This window comes from Salmo trutta, chromosome 23 (genome assembly GCF_901001165.1).
Source record: "Salmo trutta chromosome 23, fSalTru1.1, whole genome shotgun sequence".
NCBI classification, from domain to species: domain Eukaryota; kingdom Metazoa; phylum Chordata; class Actinopteri; order Salmoniformes; family Salmonidae; genus Salmo; species Salmo trutta.
Window position 1 is genome coordinate 30,346,415 of NC_042979.1, and position 26,865 is coordinate 30,373,279.

The 26,865-nt window shown below is 42.3% G+C and overlaps 2 protein-coding genes across 2 annotated transcripts in view; both read left to right on the plus strand.

Moving 5' to 3' along the window:
• Window positions 1-12,819: 12,819 nt before the first annotated feature.
• Window positions 12,820-16,011, plus strand: LOC115160237 (beta-crystallin A4-like). The gene is made up of 6 exons (XM_029710622.1): window positions 12,820-12,950; window positions 14,074-14,117; window positions 14,734-14,852; window positions 15,037-15,178; window positions 15,282-15,424; window positions 15,794-16,011. Exons 2-6 carry the CDS (start codon window positions 14,079-14,081, stop codon window positions 15,939-15,941), a joined length of 591 nt encoding a protein of 196 aa, XP_029566482.1. The 5' UTR covers window positions 12,820-12,950; window positions 14,074-14,078; the 3' UTR covers window positions 15,942-16,011.
• Window positions 16,012-23,264: 7,253 nt separating this feature from the next.
• LOC115160295 (beta-adrenergic receptor kinase 2) overlaps window positions 23,265-26,865 on the plus strand; it is a 70,229-nt gene continuing 66,628 nt past the window's right edge. Inside the window, exon 1 of the mRNA XM_029710658.1 lies at window positions 23,265-25,207. Within this exon, the coding sequence (XP_029566518.1) occupies window positions 25,095-25,207 (113 nt within the window). The 5' untranslated portion in view covers window positions 23,265-25,094. The remainder of the gene's footprint in view (window positions 25,208-26,865) is intronic.

Sequence of the window (26,865 nt, forward strand, 5' to 3'; positions counted from 1 at the left end):
CCATAGAACATCTGTGGGCAGAACTGAAAAAGCGTGTGTGAGCAAGGAGGCATACAAACCTGACTCAGTTACACCAGCTCTGTCAGGAGGAATGGGCCAAAATTCACCCAACTTATTGTGGGAAGCTTGTGGAAGGCTACCTGAAACGTTTGAGCCAAGTTAAACAATTTAAAGGCAATGCTACCAAATACTAATTGAGTGTATGTAAACTTCTGACCCACTGGGAATGTGATGAAAGAAATAAAAACTGAAATAAAAGCATTCTCTCTACTATTATTCTGACATTTCACATTCTTAAAATAAAGTGGTGATCCTAGCTGACCTATAACAGGGAATTTTTACTTGGATTAAATGTCAGGAATTGTGAAAAACTGAGTTTAAATGTATTTGGCTAAGGTGTATGTAAACTTCCGACTTCAACTGTACCAGGAGCTGTGCCAGGCACGCCACATCTGTTGACACATCTGGTTGTAACGCATATAATTCACTGGCTTGTATGCGAAGCAGTAATTGTTTCAAAACATCTCCTTCCATGTCACTGATGCGTCGTGAAACAGTGTTTGATGAAGGAGTTGTCTGTATTGTTTTTTGGGACTTTTCCCCCAGCATTGTCCCATCCATAACACAACTGTAAGTATTCAACCCCCTGAGTCAATACATGTTAGAATCACCTTTGACAGTGATTACAGCTGTGAGTCTTTCTGGGTAAGTCTCAAAGAGCCTTGCACACCTGAATTGTAGAATATTTCCACATTTATTTAAAAAATTCTTCAAGCTCGGTCAAGTTGTTTGTTTATCATCACTAGATAGACATTTTCAAATCTTGCCATAGATTTTCAAGCCAATTTAAGTCAAAACTACAACTAGGCCATTCATGAACATTCGATGTTGTCTTGGTAAGAAACTCCAGTGTATATTTGGCCTTGTGTTTTAGGTTATTGTCCTGCTGAAAGGCGAATTTGTATCCCAGTGTCTGTTGGAAAGCAGATTGAACCAGATTTTCCTCTAGGATTTTACCTGTTTTGCTCTATTCTGTTTATTTTATCCTAAAAAACTCCCTAGTCCTTGCCAATGACAAGCATACTCATAACATGATGCAGCCACCACCATGCTTGAAAAGATGAAGAGTGGTACTCAGTGATATTATGTGTAGGATTTGCCCCAAACATAACACTTCGTATTCAGGACAGTATATTTGTTTGCCACATTTTTTTCAAATATTACGTTAGTGCCTTTTTGCAAACAGGATGCATGTTTTGGAATATTTTATTCTTATCACTCTGTCAATTAGGTTAGCATTTTGGAGTAACTACAATGATGTTGATCCATCCTCAGTTTTCTCATATCACAGCCATTCAACTCTATAAGAGTTTCCCTGAGCGGTTTCCTTCCTCTTCGGCAAGTGAGTTAGGAAGGACGCCTGTATCTTTGTAGTGATTGGGTGTATTGATACACTGTCCAAAGTATAATTAATAACTTCACCATGCTCAAAGGGATATTCAATGTCTGATTTTGTTTTGTGTAGTCAAGTGACATTTCTAAATGTAATCTATTTCAGGCTGTAACACAACATTGTTCTGAACAAGTCAAGTGGTGTGAATACTTTCTGAAGGCACTATAGATAGATAGATAGATAGATAGATAGATAGGAGTTGAAGTCGGAAGTTTACATACACCTTAGCCAAATACATTTAAACTCAGTTTTTTCACAATTGATGACATTTTATCCTAGTAAAAATTCCCTGTCTTATGTCAGTTAGGATCACCACTTTATTTCAAGATTGTGAAATGTCCGAATAATAGTAGAGAGAATGATTTATTTCAGCTTGTATTTCTTTCATCACATTCCCAGTGGGTCAGAAGTTTACATACACTCAATTAGTATTTGGTAGCATTGCCTTTAAATTGTTTCAGCTAGCCTTCCACAAGCTTCCCACAATAAGTTGGGTGAATTTTGGCCCATTCCTCCTGACAGAGCTGGTGTAACTGAATCAGGTTTTCTAGGCCTCCTTGCTCGCACACGCTTTTTCAGTTCTGCCAACAAATGTTCTATAGGGTTGAGGTCAGGGTGTTGTGATGGCCATTCCAATACCTTGACTTTGTTGTCCTTAAGCCATTTTGCCACAACTTTGGAAGTCTGTTTGGGATCATTGCCCATTTGGAAGACCCATTTGCAACCAAGCTTTAACTTCCTGACTGATGTCTTGAGATGTTGCTTTAATATATCCACATAATTTTCTATCCTCATGATGCCATCTATTTTGTGAAGTGCACCAGTCCCTCCTGCAGCAAAGCACCCTCACAACAGGATGCTGCCACCCCCGTGCTTCACGGTTGGGATGGCGTTCGTTGGCTTGCAAGCCTCCCCCTTTTTCCTCCAAACACAACAATGGTGATTTTAGCCAAACAGTTCTATTTTTGTTTCATCAGACCAGAGGGCATTTCTCCAAAAAGTACGATCTTTGTCCCCATGTGATGTTGCAAACCGTAGTCTGGCTTTTTTTATGGCGGTTTTGGAGCAGTGGCTTCTTCCTTGCTGAGCGGCCTTTCAGGTTATGTCCATATAGGACTCGTTTTACTGTGGATATAGATACTTTTGTACCTGTTTCCTCCAGCATCTTCACAAGGTCCTTTGCTGGTTTTCTGTGATGGATTAGCACTTTTCACGCCAAAGTACGTTAAGCTTTAGGAGACAGAACGCGTCTCCTTCCTGAGCGGTTTGACAGCTGCGTGGTCCCATGGTGTTTATACTTGCGTACTATTGTTTGTACAGATGAACGTGGTACCTTCAGGCGTTTGGAAATTGCTCCCAAGGATGAACCAGACTTGTGGAGGTCTAAAAAAAGAATGTTCAGGTCTTAGCTGATTTCTTTTGATTATCCCATGACGTCAAGCAAAGAGGCACTGAGTTTGAAGGTAGGCCTTGAAATACATCCACAGGTACACCTCCAATTGACTCAAATGATGTCAATTAGCCTATCAGAAGCTTCTAAAGCCATGACATCATTTTCTGGAATTTTCCAAGCTGTTTAAAGGCACAGTCAATTTAGTGTATATTAACTTCTGACCCACTGAAATTGTGATACAGTGAATTATAAGTGAAATAATATGTCTGGAAACAATTGTTGGAAAAATGACTTGTCATGCATAAAGTAGATGTCCTAACCAACTTGCCAAGCAAGAAATTTGTGGATTGGTTTAAAAACGACTTTTGATGACTCCAACCTAAGTGTATGTAAACTTCAACTGTAGGTAGACAGGCAGACAGACAGACAGACAGACAGACAGACAGACAGACAGACAGACAGACAGACAGACAGACAGACAGACAGACAGACAGACAGACAGACAGACAGACAGACAGACAGACAGACAGACAGACAGACAGACAGACAGACAGGGACTAGGGAGTTCTTTAGGGAAAAAATAAACAGAATAGAGATAAGCACAGGAAAATCCTATAGGAAAATCTGGTTAAGGCTGCTTTCCAACAGACAAATTCATCTTTCAGCAAGACAATAACCCAAAATACAAGGCCAAATACAGTACCAGTCAAAAGTTTGGACACACCTACTCATTCAATGGATTTTCTTTATTTTTTTTATTTTCTACATTGTAGAAAGTAGTGAAGACATCAAAATTATGAAAGAATACATATGGAATCATGTAGTAACCAAAAAAGTGTTAACCTCTACGGGCTAGGGGGCAGCATTGAGAATTTTGGAAAAAATATGTGCCCATTTTTAACTGCCTCCTACACCAACTCAGAAGCTAGAATATGCATATTATTGTTCAGGTTTGGATAGAAAACACCCTAAAGTTTCTAAAACTGTTTGAATGGTGTCTGTGAGTATAACAGAACTCCTATGGCAGGCAAAAACCTGAGAAGGTTTCATGCAGGAAGTACCCTGTCTGACAAGGTGTTGCTGTTCTTGCTTCTGTTTATTGAAGAGTCATGATCTTAGCTGTAACGTGACAATTCCTAGGGCTCCAATAGGCTCTCAGAACCCGGGAAAAACCTGAACGATGACGAGGCAGCCTCAGGCTGAAACACATTATCTCCTTTTCCAAGTGTCCCATCAGGGGACAATAGAATTAGGTGCGTGCGCGATTCGCCCCCGTGGAGTATTTTCATTCGGCTGTTTAGCTAATTGCAGATTCCCGGTCGGAATATTATCGCTTTTCTACGAGATAAATTGCATAAAAATTGATTTTAAACAGCGGTTGACATGCTTCGAAGTACGGTAATGGAATATTTAGAAATGTTTTGTCACGTTCTGCGCCATGCGCACGACTGTGATTTAGCATTCTGATAGTGTCTAGAACGCACGAACAAAACGCCGCTGTTTGGATATAACGATGGATTATTTGGGACCAAACCTACATTTGTTATTGAAGTAGAAGTCCTGGGAGTGCATTCTGACGAAGAACAGGAAAGGTAAGACCATTTTTCTTATAGTAAATAGGATTTTGGTGTAAATAGCGGTGTCTAAATAGCTAGCCCTGTGATGCCGGGCTATGTACTTAGAATATTGCAAAATGTGCTTCATCCGAAAAGCTATTTTAAAATCTGACATATCGAGTGCATAGAGGAGTTCTGTATCTATAATTCTTAAAATAATTGTTATGCTTTTTGTGAACGTTTATCGTGAGTAATTTAGCAAATTGTTAGTCAATTCCCCGGAAGTTTGCGGGGGGTATGCTTTTTCTGAACGTCACATGCTAATGTAAAAAGCTGTTTTTTGATATAAATATGAACTTGATTGAACAGACATGCATGTATTGTATAACATAATGTCCTAGGTGTGTCATCTGATGAAGATCATCAAAGGTTAGTGCTGCATTTAGCTGTGGTTTAGGTTTTTGTGACATTATATGCTAGCTTGAAAAATGGGTGTCTGATTATTTCTGGCTGGGCACTCTCCTGACATAATCTAATGTTTTGCTTTCGTTGTAAAGCCTTTTTGAAATCGGACAGTGTGGTTAGATTAACGAGAGTCTTGTCTTTAAATAGCTGTAAAATAGTAATATGTTTGAGAAATTGAAGTAATAGCATTTCAAACGTTTTAAAAATCGCGCCACAGGATAACACTGGCTGTTACGTAGGTGGGACGAATTCGTCCCGCCGGTCCCATAGAGGTTAAACAAATCCAAATATATTTTATATTTGAGATTCTTCAAAGTAGCCACCATTTGCCTTGATGACAGCTTTGCACACTCTTGGCATTCTGTCAACCAGCTTTAGCTGGAATGCTTTTCCAACTGTCTTGAAGGAGTTCCCACACATGCTGAGCACTTGTTGCTTGCTTTTCCTTCACTCTGCGGTCCAACTCATTCCAAACCATCTCAATTGGGTTGAGGTCAGGTGATTGTGGAGGCAAGGTCATCTGATGCAGCACTCCACCACTCTCCTTCTTGGTCAAATAACCCTTACAAAGCCTGGAGGTGTGTTGTGTCATTGTCCTGTTAAAAAACAAATGATAGTCCCACTCAGAGCAAACCAGATGGAATGGCGTATCGCTGCAGAATGCTGTGGTAGTGTAACTCTTTTGGTTTGGAGACGTAGCGGAGTCAGGCGAAGGACACAGGTTTGAGTAAAAACAGTCTTATTTACTCAAAAAACACAAGCAAAATCTCCAACAGCAAAACAACAGTGTGAGGAGAAACACCTCCAACAACCACTGACAACGAACAATCACGGACAAAACAGAAAGGTAAGCCAGAGGGTTAAAAAAGGAACATAATAAGGGAATTGAAACCAGGTGTGTGTAATCAAGACAAAACAAAACGAAAAGGGAAACAGGGATCGGTGGTGACTAGAAAGCCGGTGACGTCGACCGCCGAACGCCGCCCGAACAAGGAGAGGGGTCGAATTCGGCGGAAGTCGTGACAGGTAGCCATGCTGGTTAAGTCTGCCTTGAATTATAAATAAATCACAGACAGTGTCACCAGCAAAGAACCCCCACACCATCACACCTCCTTCTCCATGCTTCACGGTGGGAATCACACATGCGGAGATCATCCGTTCAACTACTCTGCATCTCACAAAGACATAGCGGTTGGAACCAAAAATCTCAAATTTGGACTCATCAGACCAAAGGACAGATTTCCACCGGTCTAATGTCCATTGCTTGTGTTTCTTGGCCCAAGCAAGTCTCTTCTTATTATTGGTGTCCTTAAGTAGTGGTTTCTTTGCAGCAATTCGACAATGAAGGCCTGATTCACTCAGTCTCCTCTGAACAGTTGATGTTGAGATGTGTCTGTTACTTGAACTCTGTGAAGCATTTATTTGGGCTTCAATTTCTGAGGCTGGTAACTCTAATGAATTTATCCTCTGCCATAGAGGTAACTCTGGGTCTTCCTTTCCTGTGGCGGTCTTCATGAGAGCCAGTTTCATCACAGCGCATGATGGTTTTTGCACATGCACTTGAAGAAACGTTCAAAGTTCTTGACGTTTCTGGATTGACTGACCTTCATGTCTTAAAGTAATGATGGACTGTGGTTTCTCTTTGCTTATTTGAGCTGTTCTTGCCATAATATTTACATGGTCTTTTACCAAATAGGGCTATCTTCTGTATGCCACCATTACCTTGTCACAACACAAGTGATTGGTTCAAACACATTAAGAAGGCACACTTCATAAGAAGGCACACATTTTAACAAGGCACACTTGTTAATTGAAATGCATTCCAGGTGACTACCTCATGAAGCTGGTTGAGAGAATGCCAAGAGTGTGCAAAGCTGTCATCAAGGCAAAGGGTGGCTACTTTGAAAAATCTCAAATATGAAATATATTTTGACTTTTTTAATTACTACATGAATCCATATGTGCTATTTCATAGTTTTGATGTCTTCACTATTATTCTACAATGTAAAAATAAAGAAAAACCCTTGAATGAGTAAGTGTGTCCAAACTTTTGACTGGTACTGCATATACTGGAGTTGCTTACCAAGACAACATTGAATGTTCCTGAGTGGGCTAGTTACAATTTTGACTTAAATCGGCATGAAAATCTATGGCAATAAATGAAAATGTCTATCTAGCAATGATCAACAACCAATCCTAAAAACAATAATGTGGAAATATTGTACAATCCAGGTGTGCAAAGCTCTTGGAGACTTACCCAGAAAGACTCACAGCTGTAATCACTGCCAAAAGCCACTGGAACACATGTTGTTTTGGCATGAGAAAACTATGCTATAATGTGTATAATTTGTTCATAAAGTGTGTGACTGGTTATGTTAGCCACATTGCGGTAGCATAGTCATAGCAGTGGTGTAAAGTACTTAAGTAACAATACTTTAAAGTACTACTTAAGTTGTTTTATGGTGTATCTATACTTTACTTTTTATATTTTTGACAACTTTTACTTTTACTTCACTACATTCCTAATGAAAATAATATACTTTTTACTTCATACATTTTTCCTGACACCGAAAAGTACTTATTACGTTTAAAATGCTTAGCAGGAAATTGTCAAATTCCCGCACTTATCAAGAGAACCTCTCTGGTCATCCCTACTACCTCTGATCTGGCGGACTCACTAAACACACATGCTTCATTTGTAAATGATGTCTGAGCGTTGGAGTGTGTCCTTGGCTATCCGTAAATTAAAAAAAAAAATAAGAAAATCGTGGTGTTTGCTTAATATAGGCAATCTTAAATGATTTATACTTTTACTTTTGATACCTAAGTAATTCCACTTTTTTTTACATACCTAAGCAATTACATGTAGTATATTTCAAATCAAATACTTATAGACTTTTACTCAAGTAGTATTTTACTGGGTGACTTTTACTTTTACTTGTCATTTTCTATTAAGGTATCTTTACTTTTACTGAAGTATGACAATTAGGTACCTTTTCCACCACTGGTCATACTGTAGTTCTGATGCTAGCCGGATAGCTTTAGAATTAGCTCACAGCAGCACTGTACAGTACAGTACCAGCAAAGTGTCTGTGTGTGTTAACAATAGAGTGACTGGCTACTCAAGCAGTACTCAACAGAGAGAAGAGCAGAGACAGGACTGTCACTAGCCTACCTCTCTCTGACCGGAGCCTGTGGATGGTTGGTACAGTGCATTCGGAAAATATTCAGACCCCTGACTTTTTCCACATATTGTTATGTTACAGCCTTATTGTCACGACTTCTGCCGTCGGCTCCTCTCCTTGTTCGGGCGGCGTTTGGCGATCGACGTCACCGGCTTTCTTGCCATCGCCGCTCCATTTTTCATGAATCCATTTGTTTTGTCTTGTTCCCTGCACACCTGGTTTTCATTCCCCAATCAATCTACATGTATTTATTCCTCTGTTCCCCATCATGTCTTTGTGTAAGATTGTTTGTGTTATGTGTTTGTTGTTGACGCGCCAGACTGGTTTGTTTTTCCGTGGTATGTTTATTCTTAAACATAATTCTTGTGACTGTTTTGCGCATTTTGCACTTCTGCCTCAATAAAGTGTGCGCCTGTTCACAACTCTCTGCTCTCCTGCACCTGACTTCGCTACCAGTACGCACACCCCTGACACTTATTCTAAAATGGATTAAATTCTTTTCCCCCCTCATCAATCTACACACAATACCCCAAAATGACAAAGTGTTTTTTAGAAATGTTGGCAAATTTATTAAAAATACAAAACAGAAATACCTTATTTACATAAGCATTCAGACCCCTTGCTATGAGACTCGAAATTGAGCTCAGGTGCATCCTGTTTCCATTGATCATCCTTGATATGTTTCCACAACTTGATTGGAGTCAACCTGTGGTAAATTCAATTGATTGGACATAATTTGGAAAGGCCCACACCTGTCTGTATATGGTCCCCAAGTTGACAGTGAATGTCAGAGCAAAAACCAAGCCATGAGGTCGAAGGAATTGTCCGTAGAGCTCTGAGACAGGATTGTGTCGAGGCACAGATCTGGGGAAGGATACCAAAAAATTGCTGCAGCATTAAAGGTCCCCAAGAACACAGTGGCTTCCATCATTCTTAAATGGAAGAAATTTGGAACAACCAAGACTCTTCCTCGAGCTGGCTGCCTGGCCAAATGGAGCAATCGGTGGAGAAGGGCCTTGGTCAGGGAGGTGACCAAGAACCCGATGGTCACTCTGACAGAGCTCCAGAGGTCCTCTGGGGAGATGGGAGAACCTTCCAGAAGGACAACCATCTCTGCAGCACTCCACCAATCAAGCCTTTATGGTAGAGTGGCCAGATGGAATCCACTCCTCAGTAAAAGGCACACGACAGCCTGCTTGGAGTTTGCAAAAAGGCCCCTAAAGGACTCTCAGGCCATGAGAAACAAGATTCTCTGTTCTGATGAAACCAAGATTGAACTCTTTGGCCTGAATGCCAAGTGCCACGTCTGGAGGAAACCTGGTACCATCCCTACGGTGAAGCATGGTGGTGGCAGCATCATGCCGTGGGGATGTTTTTCAGCAGCAGGGACAGGGAGACTAGTCAGGATCGAGGGAGTGCTGAACGGAGCAAAGTACAGAGAGATCCTTGATGAAAACCTGCTCCAGAGCGCTAAGAACGTCAGACTGGGGTGAAGCTTCACCTTCCAACAGGACAACCCTGAGCACACAGCCAAGACAACGCAGTAGCAGTCGGGACAAGTCTCTGAATGTCCTTGAGTAGCCAAGCCAGAACCTGGACTTGAACCCGATCGAATCTCTGGAGAGACCTGAAAATAGCTGTGCAGCAACGCTCCCCATCCAACCTGACAGAGCTTGAGATGATCTGCAGAGAAGAATGGGAGAAACTCCCCAAATACAGGTGTGCCAAGCATGTAGCGTCATCCCTAAGAAGACTCCAGGCTGTAATCGCTGCTTAAGGTGCTTCAAAGTACTGAGTAAAGTGTCTGAATACTTATGTAAATGTGATATTTCTTTTTTTATATAAATTAGCCAACATTTCCAAAAACCTGTTTTTACTTTTTCATTATGGGGTATTGTGTGTAGATTGATGAGAGAAAAAAAACACTAATTCATTTTATATTAAGGTGGTACCATAACAAAATGTGGAAAAAGTCAACAGGTCTGAATACTTTCTGACTGTGCATAGGGTTAAAGTGACTAGACAACAGGATAGATAATAGGCAGCAGCGGGTAGCAATTTGATTAGCTATTCAGCATTCTTGTTTGGCAGTTTTATGGCTTGGGGGTAGAAGCTGTTAAGGGTCCTGTTGGTTCCAGACTTGGTGCACTGATACCGCTTGCAGTGAGGTAGCAGAGAGAACCGTTTATACTTGGGTGGCTGGAGTCCTTGACAATCTCAGTCCTCCATCACGTTTCTTGGCTTGGCTTTATCCCTCAATCTCTGTTTCTTTCTAGCTCTCTCTCTCTGTTTCTCTCTCTCCCCTCTCGCTTTCCTTACTCTCCCTTCTCTTTCTCTCTCTCTCTGTCTCTCTCTTTCCTTCTATTGCTTTCTTTCCTTATCTCTCTCTTTCCTTCTCTCATTCCCCTCTCCCCCATTTTTTCACTCTCCCTCTCTCCCTCTTTCTCTGCCAAAATAGATCTCTACATTCCAGCAGCAAATGGAGCCTCCTGCTACTGTGTGTTATAAAACATGGAAGCATGTCCTGATCATACTGACTGATTAACTATGATTAATGACAGGAATAACTTAGAGACACACCATCAACACTACATGCCGTGGCTCAATGTGGGCTAACAGAATAAAAAAGGAAAACAACAACTTTGTCAACAATCTAAAAGTCTTCCAGGCACAAGTTTAACTGTGTCCATTTATTTTGAAGACGCTCGGTTTGAGTCCTGTCAACCTTCCACAATGACATTAAACTGAAAGCTTCATTGATGATGTCATAATAAAAATGAAGTCTTATCACACTTTACACACACATCAACTTACACACAATACCCCATAATGACAAAGCAAAAACAGCTTTTTAGACATTTTTGCAAATGTATTCCAAATTAAAAAAAACGAAATATAACATTTACATAAGTATTCAAACACTTTACTCAGTACTTTGTTGAAGCACCTTAGGCAGCGATTACAGCCTTGAGTCTTCTTGGGATGACGCTGCAAGCTTGGCAGACCTGTATTCGGGGAGTTTCTCCCATTCTTCTCTGCAGATCATCTCAAGCTGGGGAGTCTCTGCACAGCTATTTTCAGGTCTCTCCAGAGATGTTCGTTCGGGTTCAAGTCCGGATTCTGGCTGGGCCACTCAAGGACATTCAGAGACTATTCCCAAAGCCAATCCTGTGTTGTCTTGGCTGTGTTCCTAGGGTCGGTGTCCTGTTGGAAGGTGAACCTTCGCCCCAGTCTGAGGCCCTGAGCGCTCTGGAGCAGGTTTTCATCAAGGATCTCTCTGTACTTTGCTCCGTTCATATTTCAATCCTGACTACGTAATCTCCCAGTCCCTGCCGCTGAAAAACATCCCCACGGCATGATTCTGCCACCACCATGTTTCACCGTAGGGATGGTGCCAGGTTTCCTCCAGATGTGATGCTTGGCATTCAGGCCAAAAATGTACATCTGGGTTTGTTCAGACCAGAGAATCTTGTTTCTCATGGTCTGAGAATCCTTGTAGGTGCCTTTTGGCAAACTCCAAGCAGGCTGTCATGTGCCATTTATTGAGGAGTGGCTTCCATCTGGCCACTCTACCATAAAGGCCTGATTGATGGAGTGCTGCAGAGATGGTTGTCTTTCTGGAAGTTTCTCCCCCTCCGCAGAGGAGCTCGGTCAGAATGACCATCTAGTTCTTGGTCACCTCCCTGACAAAGGCCCTCTCCCCTGATTGCTCCGTTTGGCCGGGCGGCCAGCTCTAGGGAGAGTCTCGGTGGTTCCAAACTTCTTTAATTTAAAAGTGATGAAGGCCACTGTGTCTTGGGGACCTTCAATGCAGCAGAAATGTTTTGGTACCCATCCCCAGATCTGTGCCTCTACACAATCCTGTCTCGGCGCCCTACGGACAATTCCTTCGACCTCATGGCTTGGTTTTTGCTCTGACATGCATTGTCAACTGTGAGACCCTATATAGACAGGTGTGTGCCTTTCCAAATCATGTCCAATCAATTGAATTTACCAATGGTGGACTCCAATCAAGTTGTAGAACATCTCAAGGATGATGGGCTCAATTTCGAGTCTCATAGACAAGGGTCTGAATACTTATGTAAATAAGGTATTTATGTTTCTAAAAACCTGTTTTCGCTTTGTCATTATGAGGTATTGTGTGTAGATTGATGAGGGAAGAAAATGATTTAATACAGGCTGTAACATAAGGCTGTAAAGTAACAATATCTGGAAAAAGTCAAGGGGTCTTTATACTTTCCGAATGCACTGTATATAGATACAGTATTTTGTTATTTGGGGGTTAATAGGAGACAGTGACTGTAGCAGAGCAGGTGAGGTGAACCAGAGTGTGACAGACAGGTGAGCAGACAGGTCAGGTCTCAGACAGACAGACAGGTCTCTCTCTATAGGTGAGTAAAGGACATGACAAGCTTGTCAACAGAGAGTAGAGGTAGGAGAGGGTCATCCATTAGGCTTTGGGGACACAGCTAGCTAGTTCATTTACTCATAAGAAAACGTGGGGTGTGAATGATAGAAATAGAGAAGGTTGAAAGGGAGAGATGGTTAGGAAGAGAGAGGGAGAGAGAGGAAGTGAGAGAGAGAGAAATCAACAGTGTAGGCTACTGTACATGGCTTTAAGGGCATCCCCCTCCCCTCCTCCTCGCCCCTTGACATGCTCTCTAAGTGCCCTTCTCTCCTCCCCATATCTGGTCCCTGCCCTGGGTGATACTGTGGTGTCTGCACTTCTGGCCCTCTATAGATTAACCCTGCTTTTGTCGGTGGGACAAAGAGAAGCCCCTCCCCGCTGCTGAGCCGGGGCTTTCAGCGTGGCCCTTTGCCAGGGGAGGCTTTAAAAGGGTGGGGGCGCGTGAGTCCTCTCACTCTCATTCCAGGACAGCCAAGGGCATCAAAGCAAGGTGAGTCCCTCTGTCCCACCCAGCACCAGCCTGATCATCCACCCAGCCAGCCAGGCAGGCAAGCAGGCAGGTAGAGCAGGACAGAGTACCCAGGGTAGGGTAGCAGGCCCCATACTGACTCGGTCTGTCCCCCACCACTTCATACTGCAGCCAAGCAGGCCCAAAAGCTTAACTCTGGGCGGCTGAAACAGAGACCAGGGGCAGACATAGGATGGACAGAGAAAGACAGATGGAGAGAGGAGAAAAAAAGGAGGAAAAAGGGGGTAAATAGAGAGAAAAATTGTTAGATCGACACAGGAAAAATAGACATAGAGTAGTATCCTGGATATGGACCCTGGCCAGCTGGACTTTCCTCATTCTAATCAGGGATGTGTAAATAGCTGCTGATGATTTCAATCCAGCCTCACACAATGGTGCTGCTGTCCAGGCCAGTTGCTCCACAGCTCATGCTTTTAGGCTCGCTGGGATACTAGCCTCACAGGCGTTTCAGCCCCGAACAACACATAGTTAAATCAAGCCTTTTAGCCCTGCATACAAAGCTAAACCAGCCTTTCCACATTCTAGAGCATTGGAGCTGTATAGGCCTTTTCAGTACAAAAGCAGGCCATACAGCGTAGCATAGCGTAGCTGTGGTCGTAGAGTATGAATAGTTTACACACATGGATGGAGTCCTGCTGTGCTAACCTGCCATTGGAAACTATTCTGGGGTTTGAAGCACAATACTTCTCCATTTTCTCCCTCCACCAGCTATTTTATTTGTTTTTGTGTTTTAATTTTCACCCATATATTTGTTTGATGCTCAGTATTTTTTGATATGGGCAAACTTTGTATCTAAACATTTGTGTGTCTGGGGCACCGTGTATGTGTGTGTTAATAATGTGAGAAGAAAGTATGTGTGTGTGTGTGTGTGTGTGTGTGTGTGTGTGTGTGTGTGTGTGTGTGTGTGTGTGTGTGTGTGTGTGTGTGTGTGTGTGTGTGTAATATGAGTATGAATGTGTGGGAAAGAAATTCTCAGCAGTCTATCTAGCATCACGAGTTGTACATTGCAAAAATGTAACATTCTGCACTTTGTAAGACTACAATTGTTTATAACAGTCCTACTATCTGTCCACTCTCATTCCAGACAAGATGACTCACCATTGTACCAAGTTCTCCGGCCACTGGAAGGTATGTGAGACTGATTAACTGAGTGTATGGATGACAGCACAGCTCAATGCATTATATAAAGGTCTGCTCTGGCCCTATTTCAAAACTTCTACAATTCATCCTTTCTTGCAGTAGTCAATGATCTGAAAGCAATGTAGTGTACTTCCACCTATCCAGCCACGTCAGAACAGTGATTACCCCAAGGAAGGAAGAGGGGAAGGAAGGATGGATTTGTAAAGTATTTGAGCATAGCCTGCCTGTGTGTTCAGGAAAGCTCTTTAACAGAGGGCTGTGTGAGAAACAGGCTGAGCTTAGGACACACTGTTTATCACAGGAGACTGTTCTGTCATAACAGCAGGCTCGGTTCTAGACACACTATTTCTGTTCCAGCTGAACAGATTACACCCTGCCCAAATTTAGACAAAACAGACCACATTGCACTACCATAGTCTCATATGATTGGTCCATTTACCCAGGTTCATGTAACTGTTATTAGAACCAAATTGACCAATAGCACAGCTTTAAAGAGGGAGTTGTAGAGATACTTGTGGCTGCACCCAAACCTCAGCTTTAACCTGTCCAGGTAAATAGATAGATAGAGTATGTAATTCATGTCTCTCTCTCTCTGCCCCCTCAGATCATTGTCTTCGACGAGGAGTGCTTCCAGGGCCGTCGGCACGAGTTCACCTCAGAGTGCTGCAATGTGATGGAGTTTGGTTTTGAGACCGTGCGCTCCCTCAGGATTGAGAGTGGAGCGTGAGTAAAAAACACACACAAATCCACATACACACGCAGACACACTCACCTAGCACTGTATGGTTTCAGACTTTAGAACTATTGCTCAGAGAAGCCAGGGGAAAATGATCTCCCTCCCTCCCATCTTCTCTCCATCTCCCTCTCTCCCTCCCTGTCCATCCCTGTCTCTCCCTCTCTCCTATAGTTGGATTGGCTATGAGCATGCTTCCTACCAGGGCCAGCAGTTTGTGCTGGAGAGAGGAGAGTACCCCCAGTGCGATGCCTTCAGTGGTAGCAATGCCTACCACATAGAGAGGATGACCTCCTTCAGGCCCATTGCCTGCGCTGTGAGTAACACAACCACCACTCTCTCTATCCATATCTCTTTCTACCACTATCTATTCTACACTCTTCCTCTTGATTGACTAACTGACATCCTCTCCCCTCCAGAACCACAGGGAGTGCCGTATGACCATCTATGAGCGCGAGAACTTCCTGGGTCGTAAGGGCGAGCTGAGTGACGACTACCCCTCCCTTCAGGCCATGGGCTGGTGCAACAACGAGGTTGGCTCCCTCAGGATCCAGTCTGGAGCGTGAGTAGCCAGCCTTTAACACAGTCAATCTCCCTCTCACCCTCTCTTTCACCCTCTCTCCTTCTCTCAAATCAAATCACATGTTATTTGTCACATGCTTTGTAAACAACAGGTGTAGACTAACAGTGATATGCTTACTTACGGGCCCTTCCCAACAATGCAGAGAGAAAGAAAATAGAGAAATAATAAAAAGTAAAACACATAATACTACACTCACTCTCAAGTTCTCACTCCAATCTGCCTCTCTCTCTTACATTCTCTATGAATCTCTCTCATCCTCTCTCCAATTTCATTTTTTACTACTCCCCTAGTCTCATAGTAGTCATTACCACAAACTGACTCTGAAATCTCTGTCTCTCTACCTAACAGTTTTGTGTGCTACCAGTACCCCGGATACCGTGGCTACCAGTACATCATGGAGTGTGACCGTCACTGCGGCGAGTACAAGCACTTCAGGGAGTTCGGCTCCCACTCCCAGACCCCTCAGATCCAGTCCATCCGCCGCATTCAGCAGTAACTTCACCCGTTACCCCAAGCTTATCCCCACTGCTACCCAATGCTGAATAAACTGTCTTTCTAAAACCTCACTGACCTACCGTCCCTGCTTCTGCCTCTCTGAATGTATGTCAACTGTAGATTAAATGGTACTATGAGATAAATATAGCTACAGACAAACAAACAAACAATTAAATAAATAAATAAACAAACAAACAATTAGACAGAGGGATATTTAGACATGTTTGAGTACTGCTGACAATATTACCTTCACTGGCCGGCAGGCGGCGCTACGTCTCCAGTGATGCCTCTAAAAAAGTTAAATATCGTAATAAAACGCGGATTGGTTAAATCAAATGTAACGGTGCGATGACGCACATAGCTGGATAGAATCACACATATCATACTGACGACACCTGTCCCTGATGGCCTGTCAGTTGAATTCTATAGAAAGTTTTGAGAGTTACTAGAAGACCCTATTTTTTATGTATCAAGATTGCATTGAAAATGGGGAAATGGTCTCCACTATGAAACAGGGCCTTATTTCACTGATTCCGAAGCCCGATAAAGATCCTTCTCTCATTAACAATTGGAGACCAATTACTTTATTAAATATTGATTACAAATTGATTGCTCTGGTTTATGCCAAAGATTAAAGAAAGGAATAGATACAATTATAAATGAGACTCAAACAGGATTTATGAAGGGCTGTCACATAAACTCTAACATTCGTTTAGTCTTGGACCTTCTAGATTATTCAGATGCAATTGACTCAGATGCGGTTGTCTTATTTTCGGACTTCTGTAAAGCCTTTGACACAATTGAACATTAATTTCTCTTTAGGTCATTTAAACTCTTTGGCTTCGGTGAAAATGTTATCAAATCATTTGCATGTTTTACAAAGATATAAATAGTTCTGTGTTACTAAATCTTAATACATCCAAATGATTCAGAATAAACAGAAGTGTATGACAGGGATGCCCAATTTCACCATTTTTATAAATTTTGTTTGTGGAACTTCTATCTCTAGATATTCTGAATAATGCATACCTGCATGGCTTAACCATTTTTAACAAATAAATCAACATTTCCCAAACTGGCTGATGATACTACTCTTTTTTAAGAGACAAAGACCAGGTCGCCCATGCCCTTAATGCTATCACTACATTCTCTATTGCATCAGGATTAAAACTGAATGTTTCTAAATGTGAAATCTTATGTTTATATGACTCTGATGATAAATAAATAGAAGATATTCCTGTAATGGACTGTGTTAAATATTTAGGAATACATCTGTCAAAAAACCACTTAGTCAGACAACATGAATTTCTCTCCTAAATTTTAGAAAACCCAAACTATTTTCAATAATTGGCTACAAAGGGATCTTTCTATACTTGGAAGAGTACTTCTGTCCAAGGCAGAGGGACTGTCTCACTTTGTGTACCCCTCATTATCTTTATTTGTAAATCCCTCTACTTGTAAAAAGATCAACAAGACCTTTCTTGACCTAATCTGGAAAAATAAGTCTCACAAACTAAAAAAGTCAGTCCTCTCTTATAAAAGAGCTGAAAGAGGTCTGGAAGTGTTGGATTTTGTTGACATAAATAACACTTTCACGATCAAATCAAAGTTTATTTGTCACGTGCACCGAATACAACAGGTGTAGACCTTACAGTGAAATGCTTACTTACAGGCTCTAAACAATAGTGCGAAAAAAAAGGTGTGTGTGTGTGTGTGTAGGTAAGTAAAGAAATAAAACAACAGTAAAAAGACATTTGAAAATAAGAGTAGCAAGGCTATATACAGACACCGGTTAGTCAGGCTGATTGAGGTAGTATGTACATGTAGATATGGTTAAAGTGACTATGCATATATGATGAACAGAGAGTAGCAGTAGCGTAAAGAGGGGGGTTGGCGGGTGGTGGGTGGCGGGACACAATGCAGATAGCCCGGTTAGCCAATGTGCGGGAGCACTGGTTGGTCGGGCCAATTGAGGTAGTATGTACATGAATGTATAGTTAAAGTGACTATGCATATATGATAAACAGAGAGTAGGAGCAGCGTAAAAGAGGGGTTGGGGGGGGCACACAGTGCAAATAGTCTGGGTAACCATTTGGTTACCTGTTCAGGAGTCTTATGGCTTGGGGGTAAAAACTCTTGAGAAGCCTTTTTATCCTAGACTTGGCACTCCGGTACCGCTTGCCATGCGGTAGTAGAGAGAACAGTCTATGACTGGGGTGGCTGGGGTCTTTGACGATTTTTAGGGCCTTCTGACACGGCCTGGTGTAGAGGTCCTGGATGGCAGGCAGCTTTACCCCAGTGATGTACTGGGCTGTACGTACTACCCTCTGAAGTGCCTTGCGGTCAGAGGCCAAGCAATTGCCGTACCAGGCAGTGATGCAACCGGTCAGGATGCTCTGGATGTTGCAGCTGTAGAACCTTTTGAGGATCTCAGGACCCATGCCAAATCTTTTTAGTTTCCTGAGGGGGAATAGGCTTTGTCGTGCCCTCTTCACGATTGTCTTGGTGTGTTTGGACCATTCTAGTTTGTTGTTGATGTGGACACCAAGGAATTTGAAGCTCTCAACCTGCTCCACTACAGCCCCGTCGATGAGAATGGGGGCGTGCTCGGTGCTCCTTTTCCTGTAGTCCACAATCATCTCCTTAGTCTTGGTTACGTTGAGGGATAGGTTGTTATTCTGGCACCACCCGGCCAGTTCTCTGACCTCCTCCCTATAAGCTGTCTCGTCATTGTCGGTGATCATGCCTACCACTGTTGTGTCGTCTGAAAACTTAATGATGGTGTTGGAGTTGTGCCTGGCCATACAGTCGTGGGTGAACAGGGAGTACAGGAGGGGACTGAGCACGCATCCCTGGGGAGCTCCAGTGTTGAGGGTCAGCGTGGCAGATGTGTTGCTACCTACCCTCACCTCCTGGGGGCGGCCCGTCAGGAAGTCCAGGATCCAGTTGCAGAGGGAGGTGTTTAATCCCAGGTTCCTTAGCTTAGTGATGAGGGTACTTTGAGGGTACTATGGTGTTGAACGCTGAGCTGTAGTCAATGAATAGCATTCTCACATAGGTGTTCCTTTTGTCCAGGTGGGAAAGGGCAGTGTGGAGTGCAATAGAGATTGCATCATCTGTGGATCTGTTTGGGCGGTATGCAAATTGGAGTGGGTCTAGGGTTTCTGAGATAATGGTGTTGATGTGAGCCATGACCAGCTTTTCAAAGCACTTCATGGCTACAGACGTGAGTGCTACGGGTCTGTAGTCATTTAGGCAGGTTGCCTTTGTGTTCTTGGGCACAGGGACTATGGTGGTCTGCTTGAAACATGTTGGTATTACAGACTCAATCAGGGACATGTTGAAAATGTCAGTGAAGACATCAGCCAGTTGGTCAGCACATGCCCGGAGCACACGTCCTGGTAATCCGTCTGGCCCCGCAGCCTTGTGTATGTTGACCTGTTTAAAGATCTTACTCACATCGGCTACGGAGAGCGTGATCACACAGTCGTCCGGAACAGCTGATGCTCTCGTGCATGCCTCAGTGTTGCTTGCCTCGAAGCGAGCATAGAAGTGATTTAGCTCGTCTGGTTGAAAAGATGTTTGATCAATACTTATACAATATGGTATTTCATTCCAAATAATGTGTTTAATAAGTTGGGAGGTCTTCAGTTTTTACTGAAATGTAATTATATTCCTGAAAGATTACCCGCTGAATTGGCTAGGTTTCACCAACAAGCTTTAATGGCCAGGAAAATATGTTTCCTGCACAAGTTTTCCCCACATAAAGCTATTTTGTGGAATAATTCAGACCAAACTGTAAGGAATAAGTAATTGTTCTACCTCAGCTGGCATGAGAGGAATATTGACTTTGTTCTTTGTGTTTTTGACAACAGGGGTAATATTCTTACATATGAACAATTTATAACATTGAATGAGTTTCCAATACCTTTCAGAGAGTTTATTTCTGTGATCTAAGCCATTCCCAGTGGTCTAACTAAACTAATGAAAACTCATCTTAGCTTTGGTAATGATCACAAAGCTTATCCAGAACTCAGTTTTCAAGGCGGGGGCTTACTTGAGAAATCTTGTTGTATAAATACATAACACATATTCTACATTCACAGAACCAACTTATGCCTAGAGGCACATTCTTCTGGAACATGCTTATTCCTGACATTGTCTGGAAAAAAGCTTGGTTAAGGCCTTACAAATATTGTATACCAAACAAATTTAAGGAAGTGCACTTTAAAATTCTACATAAGATATATCCATGTAATTATATGTTGTCCAAATGTGTGGCTATTGATGATATCTGCGTTTTTTTGTGAAAAAGAAGGTGAGAATCTGACTCACTTGTTCTTTGAAATTTGTGTCAGAATTTTGGGAAAACCTTGCAGAATACTTATTTACCATTAAGAACACTACCCATGTTTTTGACATGAAGGATATAATATGTTACTATTGCAATGATAACAAGACCATTGAAATGATTGTAAAATGTTTTATTCTTCTTGCCAAATACTTTATACACAAACAAAAATTCCAGAATTCTATACCAAAATTACACATATTTTTGATTGAATTGAATTATCTTGTTAAAACATTATCCCTAGTGAATAACAACAAGAATAACATCTTCCTGAATCATTATGAGATTTTGTCAGAGTGAATACATTTGCACTATAATTGTTTATTTTTTTAAATTATTTTATTTTATTGATTTGTTTTTGTATGTTTTCGCACTTTCTTGTTAATACCTGTGTTTTGTTTTGTTAGACATGTTTGATGTAGCAATGTAAGTTGTTGATATTTGTATTATGAATTTTTTAAAATAATAATCATACATCATACTGACGACATAACACAAACTGTCGTTCCGCGACAGGCTTGCTATGAGAAGAGTCAGGTGGACAGTGGAAGCCCAATTTTACCATGCTTTCATGAGATTTTGCTTTTCATTTTTTAAATGCTTGTCCACAAGGAATCACTGTATTATACTCTAAAGCACAACAACATTTGTAAGTAATTAGTATTTTATAGCTATATAATGACTTATGGTCAATTCATGTTAAAATGCCATTTGTCTAAACTACTGGATCAGAGGTGGGTTCAAATACTATTTTAAAAATCTGAATTACTTTCACATACATTTGAAGTAAGTATTCAGATATATTTTAATACAGGCCTATTTGGAAATACACTTGGAAAGTATTTAACCCAGGTATTTGAAAATAGCATTTAAAATACAGTAAGTATTTGAAAATACTGTCAAATAGAAATTGGTAGAGTATTGTTATAGACCCTGTCTTTCAAAGATAATTTGTTCAAATCCAAATAACTTCACAGATCTTTAAACACTGTTTCACATGCTTGTTCAATGAACCATAAACAATTAATGAACATGCACCTGTGGAACGGTCATTAAGACACTAACAACTTACAGATGGTAGGCAATTAAGGTCACAATTATTATGAAAACTTAGGACACTAAAGAGGCCTTTCTACTGACTCTGAAAAACACCAAAAGAAAGATGTCCAGGGTCCCTGCTCATCTGTGTGAACGTGCCTTAGGCATGTTGCAAGGAGGCATGAGGACTGCAGATGTGGCCAGGGCAATAAATTGCGATGTCCATACTGTGAGATGCCTGAGACAGCACTACAGGGAGACAGGACGGACAGCTGATCATCCTCGCAGTGGCAGACCACATGTAACAACACCTGCACAGGATCGGTACGTCCGAACATCACACCTGCGGGACAGGTACAGGATGGCAACAACAACTGCCCGAGTTACACAAGGAACGCACAATCCCTCCATAAGTGCTCAGACTGTCCGCAATAGGCTGAGAGAGGCTGGACTGAGGGCTTGTAGACCTGTTGTAAGGCAGGTCCTCACCCGACATCACCGGCAACAACGTCGCCTATGGGCACAAACCCAACGTCGCTGGACCAGACAGGACTGGCAAAAAGTGCTCTTCACTGATGAGTCGCGGTTTTGTCTCACCAGGGGTGATGGTCAGATTTGCGTTTATCGTCGAAGGAATGAGCGCTACACCGAGGCCTGTACACTGGAGTGGGATCGATTTGGAGGGTCCGTCATGGTCTGGGGCGGTGTGTCACAGCATCATCGGACTGAGCTTGTTGTCATTGCAGGCAATCTCAACGCTGTGCGTTACAGGGAAGACATCCTCCTCCCTCATGTGGTACCCTTCCTGCAGGCTCATCCTGACATGACCCTCCAGCATGACAATGCCACCAGCCATACTGCTCGTTCTGTGCGTGATTTCCTGCAAGACAGGAATGTCAGTGTTCTGCCATGACCAGTGAAGAGCCCGGATCTCAATCCCATTGAGCACGTCTGGGACCTGTTGGATCTGAGGGTGAGGGCTAGGGCCAGAAATGTCCTGGAACTTGCAGGTGCCTTGGTGGAAAAGTGGGGTAACATCTCACAGCAAGAACTGGCAAATCTGGTGCAGTCCATGAGGAGGAGATGCACTGCAGTACTTAATGCAGCTGGTGGCCACACCAGATACTGCCTGTTACTTTTGACCCCCCTTTGTTCAGGGACACATTATTCCATTTCTGCTGAGTTATATATATATATATATATATATATATATATATATATATATATATATATATATATATATATATACACACACAAATAATAATAAATAAATAAAAAAAATATATATATATTTAAAAAAAAAAAAATATTATTATTTTTTATTTTCTTACAAATGACCATTCAAATACTCAAACTTGTTTTTGGCTGTGTATTTGAAAATACTCTAATACATAGACATCTATTAGAAATACTTATTCTCAAATACACATGTATTTGAACCCAGGTTTGTACTGGATATCAGAAAAAAATCGAGTTTCTCGATTAAATATGTGTAGGTCTATATAGCGGCCTGTGCTACAAAATCTGAGTAATTGATAGTCTCAATTTAGAACAAATTAGCAAAGGAATGGGTCTCCAACATAGACTTACAATAACGTGGTTTCAAGGTCCACAGATGAGTTAATTGTCTGTTGATTCAGGGATTGGTCCATTGGATTGATCCAGCAAGTTATCACCCAGAAGTGTCTGTTATATATTATTCATGTAATATTAAAAAAAGATGCCCATAATGACAGCCTACCGACCTCCTCTTTGATCCTATTATGTAATCTTCATTTGCAGGTAACACTGTTAAAAATACAAATATAAAGTTAAACAAACTATTGCTCATTTTATATAATGGTTTTAATTTGATTCAAATCGTAATAGGGATTTATAATCATCTAGGTCCGCGTCCATGAGTGGTCCTGCTCCATTACATGTTTTCCAGGATGCTTAGTCGCAGTTGGAGGAAGTGGGGCTTTTACAATTAGGTAGGGCTTGTTTCTGAGAATACACAACACAGCCAGCGAAATGGAGTAAAGTCAACTGTTCTTATTCGGACTCAAAGGGGATAACAAGAGGAAATCGGTGCCTCTTGGAGGACCGTAAACAAACAGGATATCAAACGTTGTCCCGCGTCGTCAGTCTGTCGAATGCACAGATCTCAGCTGCGGCTGGTGCAGATTGAGGAGCACAAACGGTTGATGGTTACAACTTTACGGGGGAAGTCACTGACGGGCAGCAAATACCAAGTTATATGTACTTAGGTTCTTCGTTTATATTTCATTGCCTGTTCGTCAGCTAGTTTGCAAGCTGTTGATCGCAACAAAAAAAATCAACTTGTAGTTGAAGACTCGGTCGCGAGGGACCGTGGACGGTCACCAAGCTAAGGTTAACTTAACTAGCCAATTTCCTCCAGCGCCCCCTCCCCCATTATAGCTAGCTAGCCACTGTCTCCATAGAGCCCACACACTGGGGTGAAATAAATTACTATGGCTCATTTTGTGCGGTTTCGTTGGTCTCTTGTGAAATAACATGGATTTGGCTGAAGATCAGGATTCGTTACCTAACTGAGATGGCGAGCTAGCGAACTGGATGACTGGGTTTCGTTGAGATAAAGCGGTTGTGTTAGCTAGCGCTAGTTTGATACATATGCTTCCTATATGAACTATCTCATCCAGCTAACTCGCTACCAAGTAGCACCGGGTTCCACAGCAGATAGTAAAAACACTTCTCCCTTGTCGACCACGTACATTGAGAATCTAGCTGGCTGAATTTCCAGTTGAAATGTGGCATCTAACGTGAAGTCAGCGCCAACAACTGAACGCTTGTTCTCTTGATCGCTCAGTTCGATAGTTGTCGCCGACGTTAGTTAGTTAAAGGAGATTTTAGTCGGGTATCTAGCACATTGTTTCAGCATCGTTTTTGCGTGCTGGATATTCAGCTAGCAACCTGCATCTGTGGTTTGATGTCTTCTTTCTGATATCTCTGTGTAGGATCCTATGCCAATAAGACAATTGTTTTGATTCTTCATGTTGGTGAAAACGTTTGGACCTGAACCGAACTACTGTATTCGCTAGTATCTCCACCATTCATTCGGCAGTAGTTTTTTTGTGTGATACAGGCGAGCTGGCTTGCTCTTGTTATTTTAGCTTTCTACCCCCGTCATCGTTATCACACGAGGATGTCTTTATCGAATACCAATTCGATAGAAGTGATACAACCCATCTTTGTCGACGCATAAAGTCATGTTTTATTTTGAAGCAGATGCGACGAGACGCAATTAGGAAGCTTGAAGCAGACGTCTTTCTGGAGTACCACGTACCGCAATATCACAATTTTAGCTTTTCAAGAAGATACAACAAACTATGTGGCTTGGATCAGTGGGGTTTTACAGTTATTATCTAGTTCGCCACATCTAGCCAGTGGGCCATCTAAATAAGTGAAGCTGTCAGAAAGGTGGTCAACGAAATCTCTCATCAATCTTGTCTGGCCATTGAAAGCACTATCATTTTTGGCACAAAAAAAAAATACCCAGATGATAAATACTTTTATTTTTGTGTAACAATGGTTGTGTTTTGAGGGACCGTGTGTGCCGAACCTAGAGGAAGAAAACGACACGCTTCATTCGATGGTCGCCCCTGTCATCCGCATAGCTGCCTCGGTCGCCCAGGTTGGATCTAGATTCTAACCATTTTCAGTGGACATTTTGCTTTATTTTTCAACAACAAAAAACCTTCCCACGGCTGGTGTTGTATCGACTCGGTCGAACCAGGGTTGAAGATGGCGGACCTCGAAGCAGTTCTCGCCGATGTCAGCTATTTGATGGCGATGGAGAAGAGCAAGTCTACTCCAGCGGCCCGAGCGAGCAAGAAAATCATACTGCCTGAATCCAGGTACATGTAACTGCCCTGTAGGGTCTGCTTCGGTCAGTCAATGTTTGTCTACCTGTCAAATTGATGTATGTGTGTATGGCCAAATAGGGAGATGGAGCCCTATCTCATTGAAACCTGTCGGTCAGTTACAGTAACTCGCTAATAGGGAACTATTTGTCAACTGTCTCCGTTCTGCGACTCCAGGGTCCCTACCATTCAAGGCACTAGCCCTCAAATCCACATTAGGCCAATCTGCATCTGACGTAATGCAATCGAGAATGATATAATTTGAATGAAGCTCATTAACAATGTGTTGTGAAGACCAGACCAAGAATCATTCCAGCAAGCACCAAAACCACCCATCATTACCACCTCCTCCATCCGGTGGCAGCTTCTGTTTGTTTTACTGGTGGCTTAGAATGGAAATAATATGCTGTTATTTTCATCTGATACAGTAATGTTAGGCCTACCAGTATATGTTGTTGATGGAATGATGCAATGAAAGATAAGAGATGGTGGGAGGAGTCTTCTGTATCCTTCCATTCACATCTGCTTATCTCTCCCCTTCAACTGCCTGCATTTCCCCAGTTCCATTTTTCACATTTAGCAGATGGTCTTATCCAGAACGACTTACAGTAGTGAGTGCATCTATTTTCGTACTGGTCCCCCTTGGGAATCAAACCCCTATGGCAATCACTGGTGTTTTTGACAGCCATTTATAAACACAGTTTTTTTTATAACAAATACAAGCCCACAGGCAGGCAGCTACATTGAAGGCAAATGTGAGATGATGGAAATTGAGTGTTAGGCGAGGATGTGTGCGTGGCCTTTGATGCCACCATAGCAACACCTTCTGTCAGTATGACGCCAGCTAGGTAGTATTGTTGGAGCGAACTGCTACACTGCATCACCAAAAGTATGTGGACACTTGCTCATCAAACATCTAATTCCAAAATCATGGGCATTAATATGGAGTTGGTCCCCCCTTTTCTGCTATAACAGCCTCCACTCTTCTGGGAAGGCTTTCCACTAGAAGTTGGAACATTGCTGCAGGTACTTGCTTCCATTCAGCCACGAGCGTTAGTGAGGTCGGACACTGATGTTGGGCGATTAGGCCTGGCTCGCAGTCGCCGTTCCCATAGGTTTTCGATGGGTTTGAGATCAGGGCTCTGTGCAGGCCAGTCAAGTTCTTCCACACCGATCTCGACTAACCATTTCTGTAAAGACTTAGCAGATTTGTCCGTCGGACAGCCAGATGGTGAAGCGTGATTCATCACTCCAGAGAACGCGTTTACAGTGCGCCACCACTCCAGCCGGAGCTTGGCATTGTGCACGGTAATCTTGTGTGCGGCTGCTTGGCCATGGAAACTAATTTTATGAAGCTCCCGATGAACAGTTCTTGTGCTGACGTTGCTTCCAGAGGCAGTTTGGAACTCGGTAGTGAGTGTTGCAACCGAGGACAGATGATTTGTACGTGCTTCAGCACTCGGCGGTCCCATTCTTTGAGCTTGTTGGGCCTTCCACTTCGTGGCTGAGCCGTTGTTGCTCCTAGACGTTTCCACTTCACAATAACAGCACTTACAGTTGACTGGGGCAGCTCTAGCAGGGCAGAAATTTGACGAACTGACTTGTTGGAAAGGTGGCATCCTATAACGGTGCCATGTTGAAAGTCACTGAGC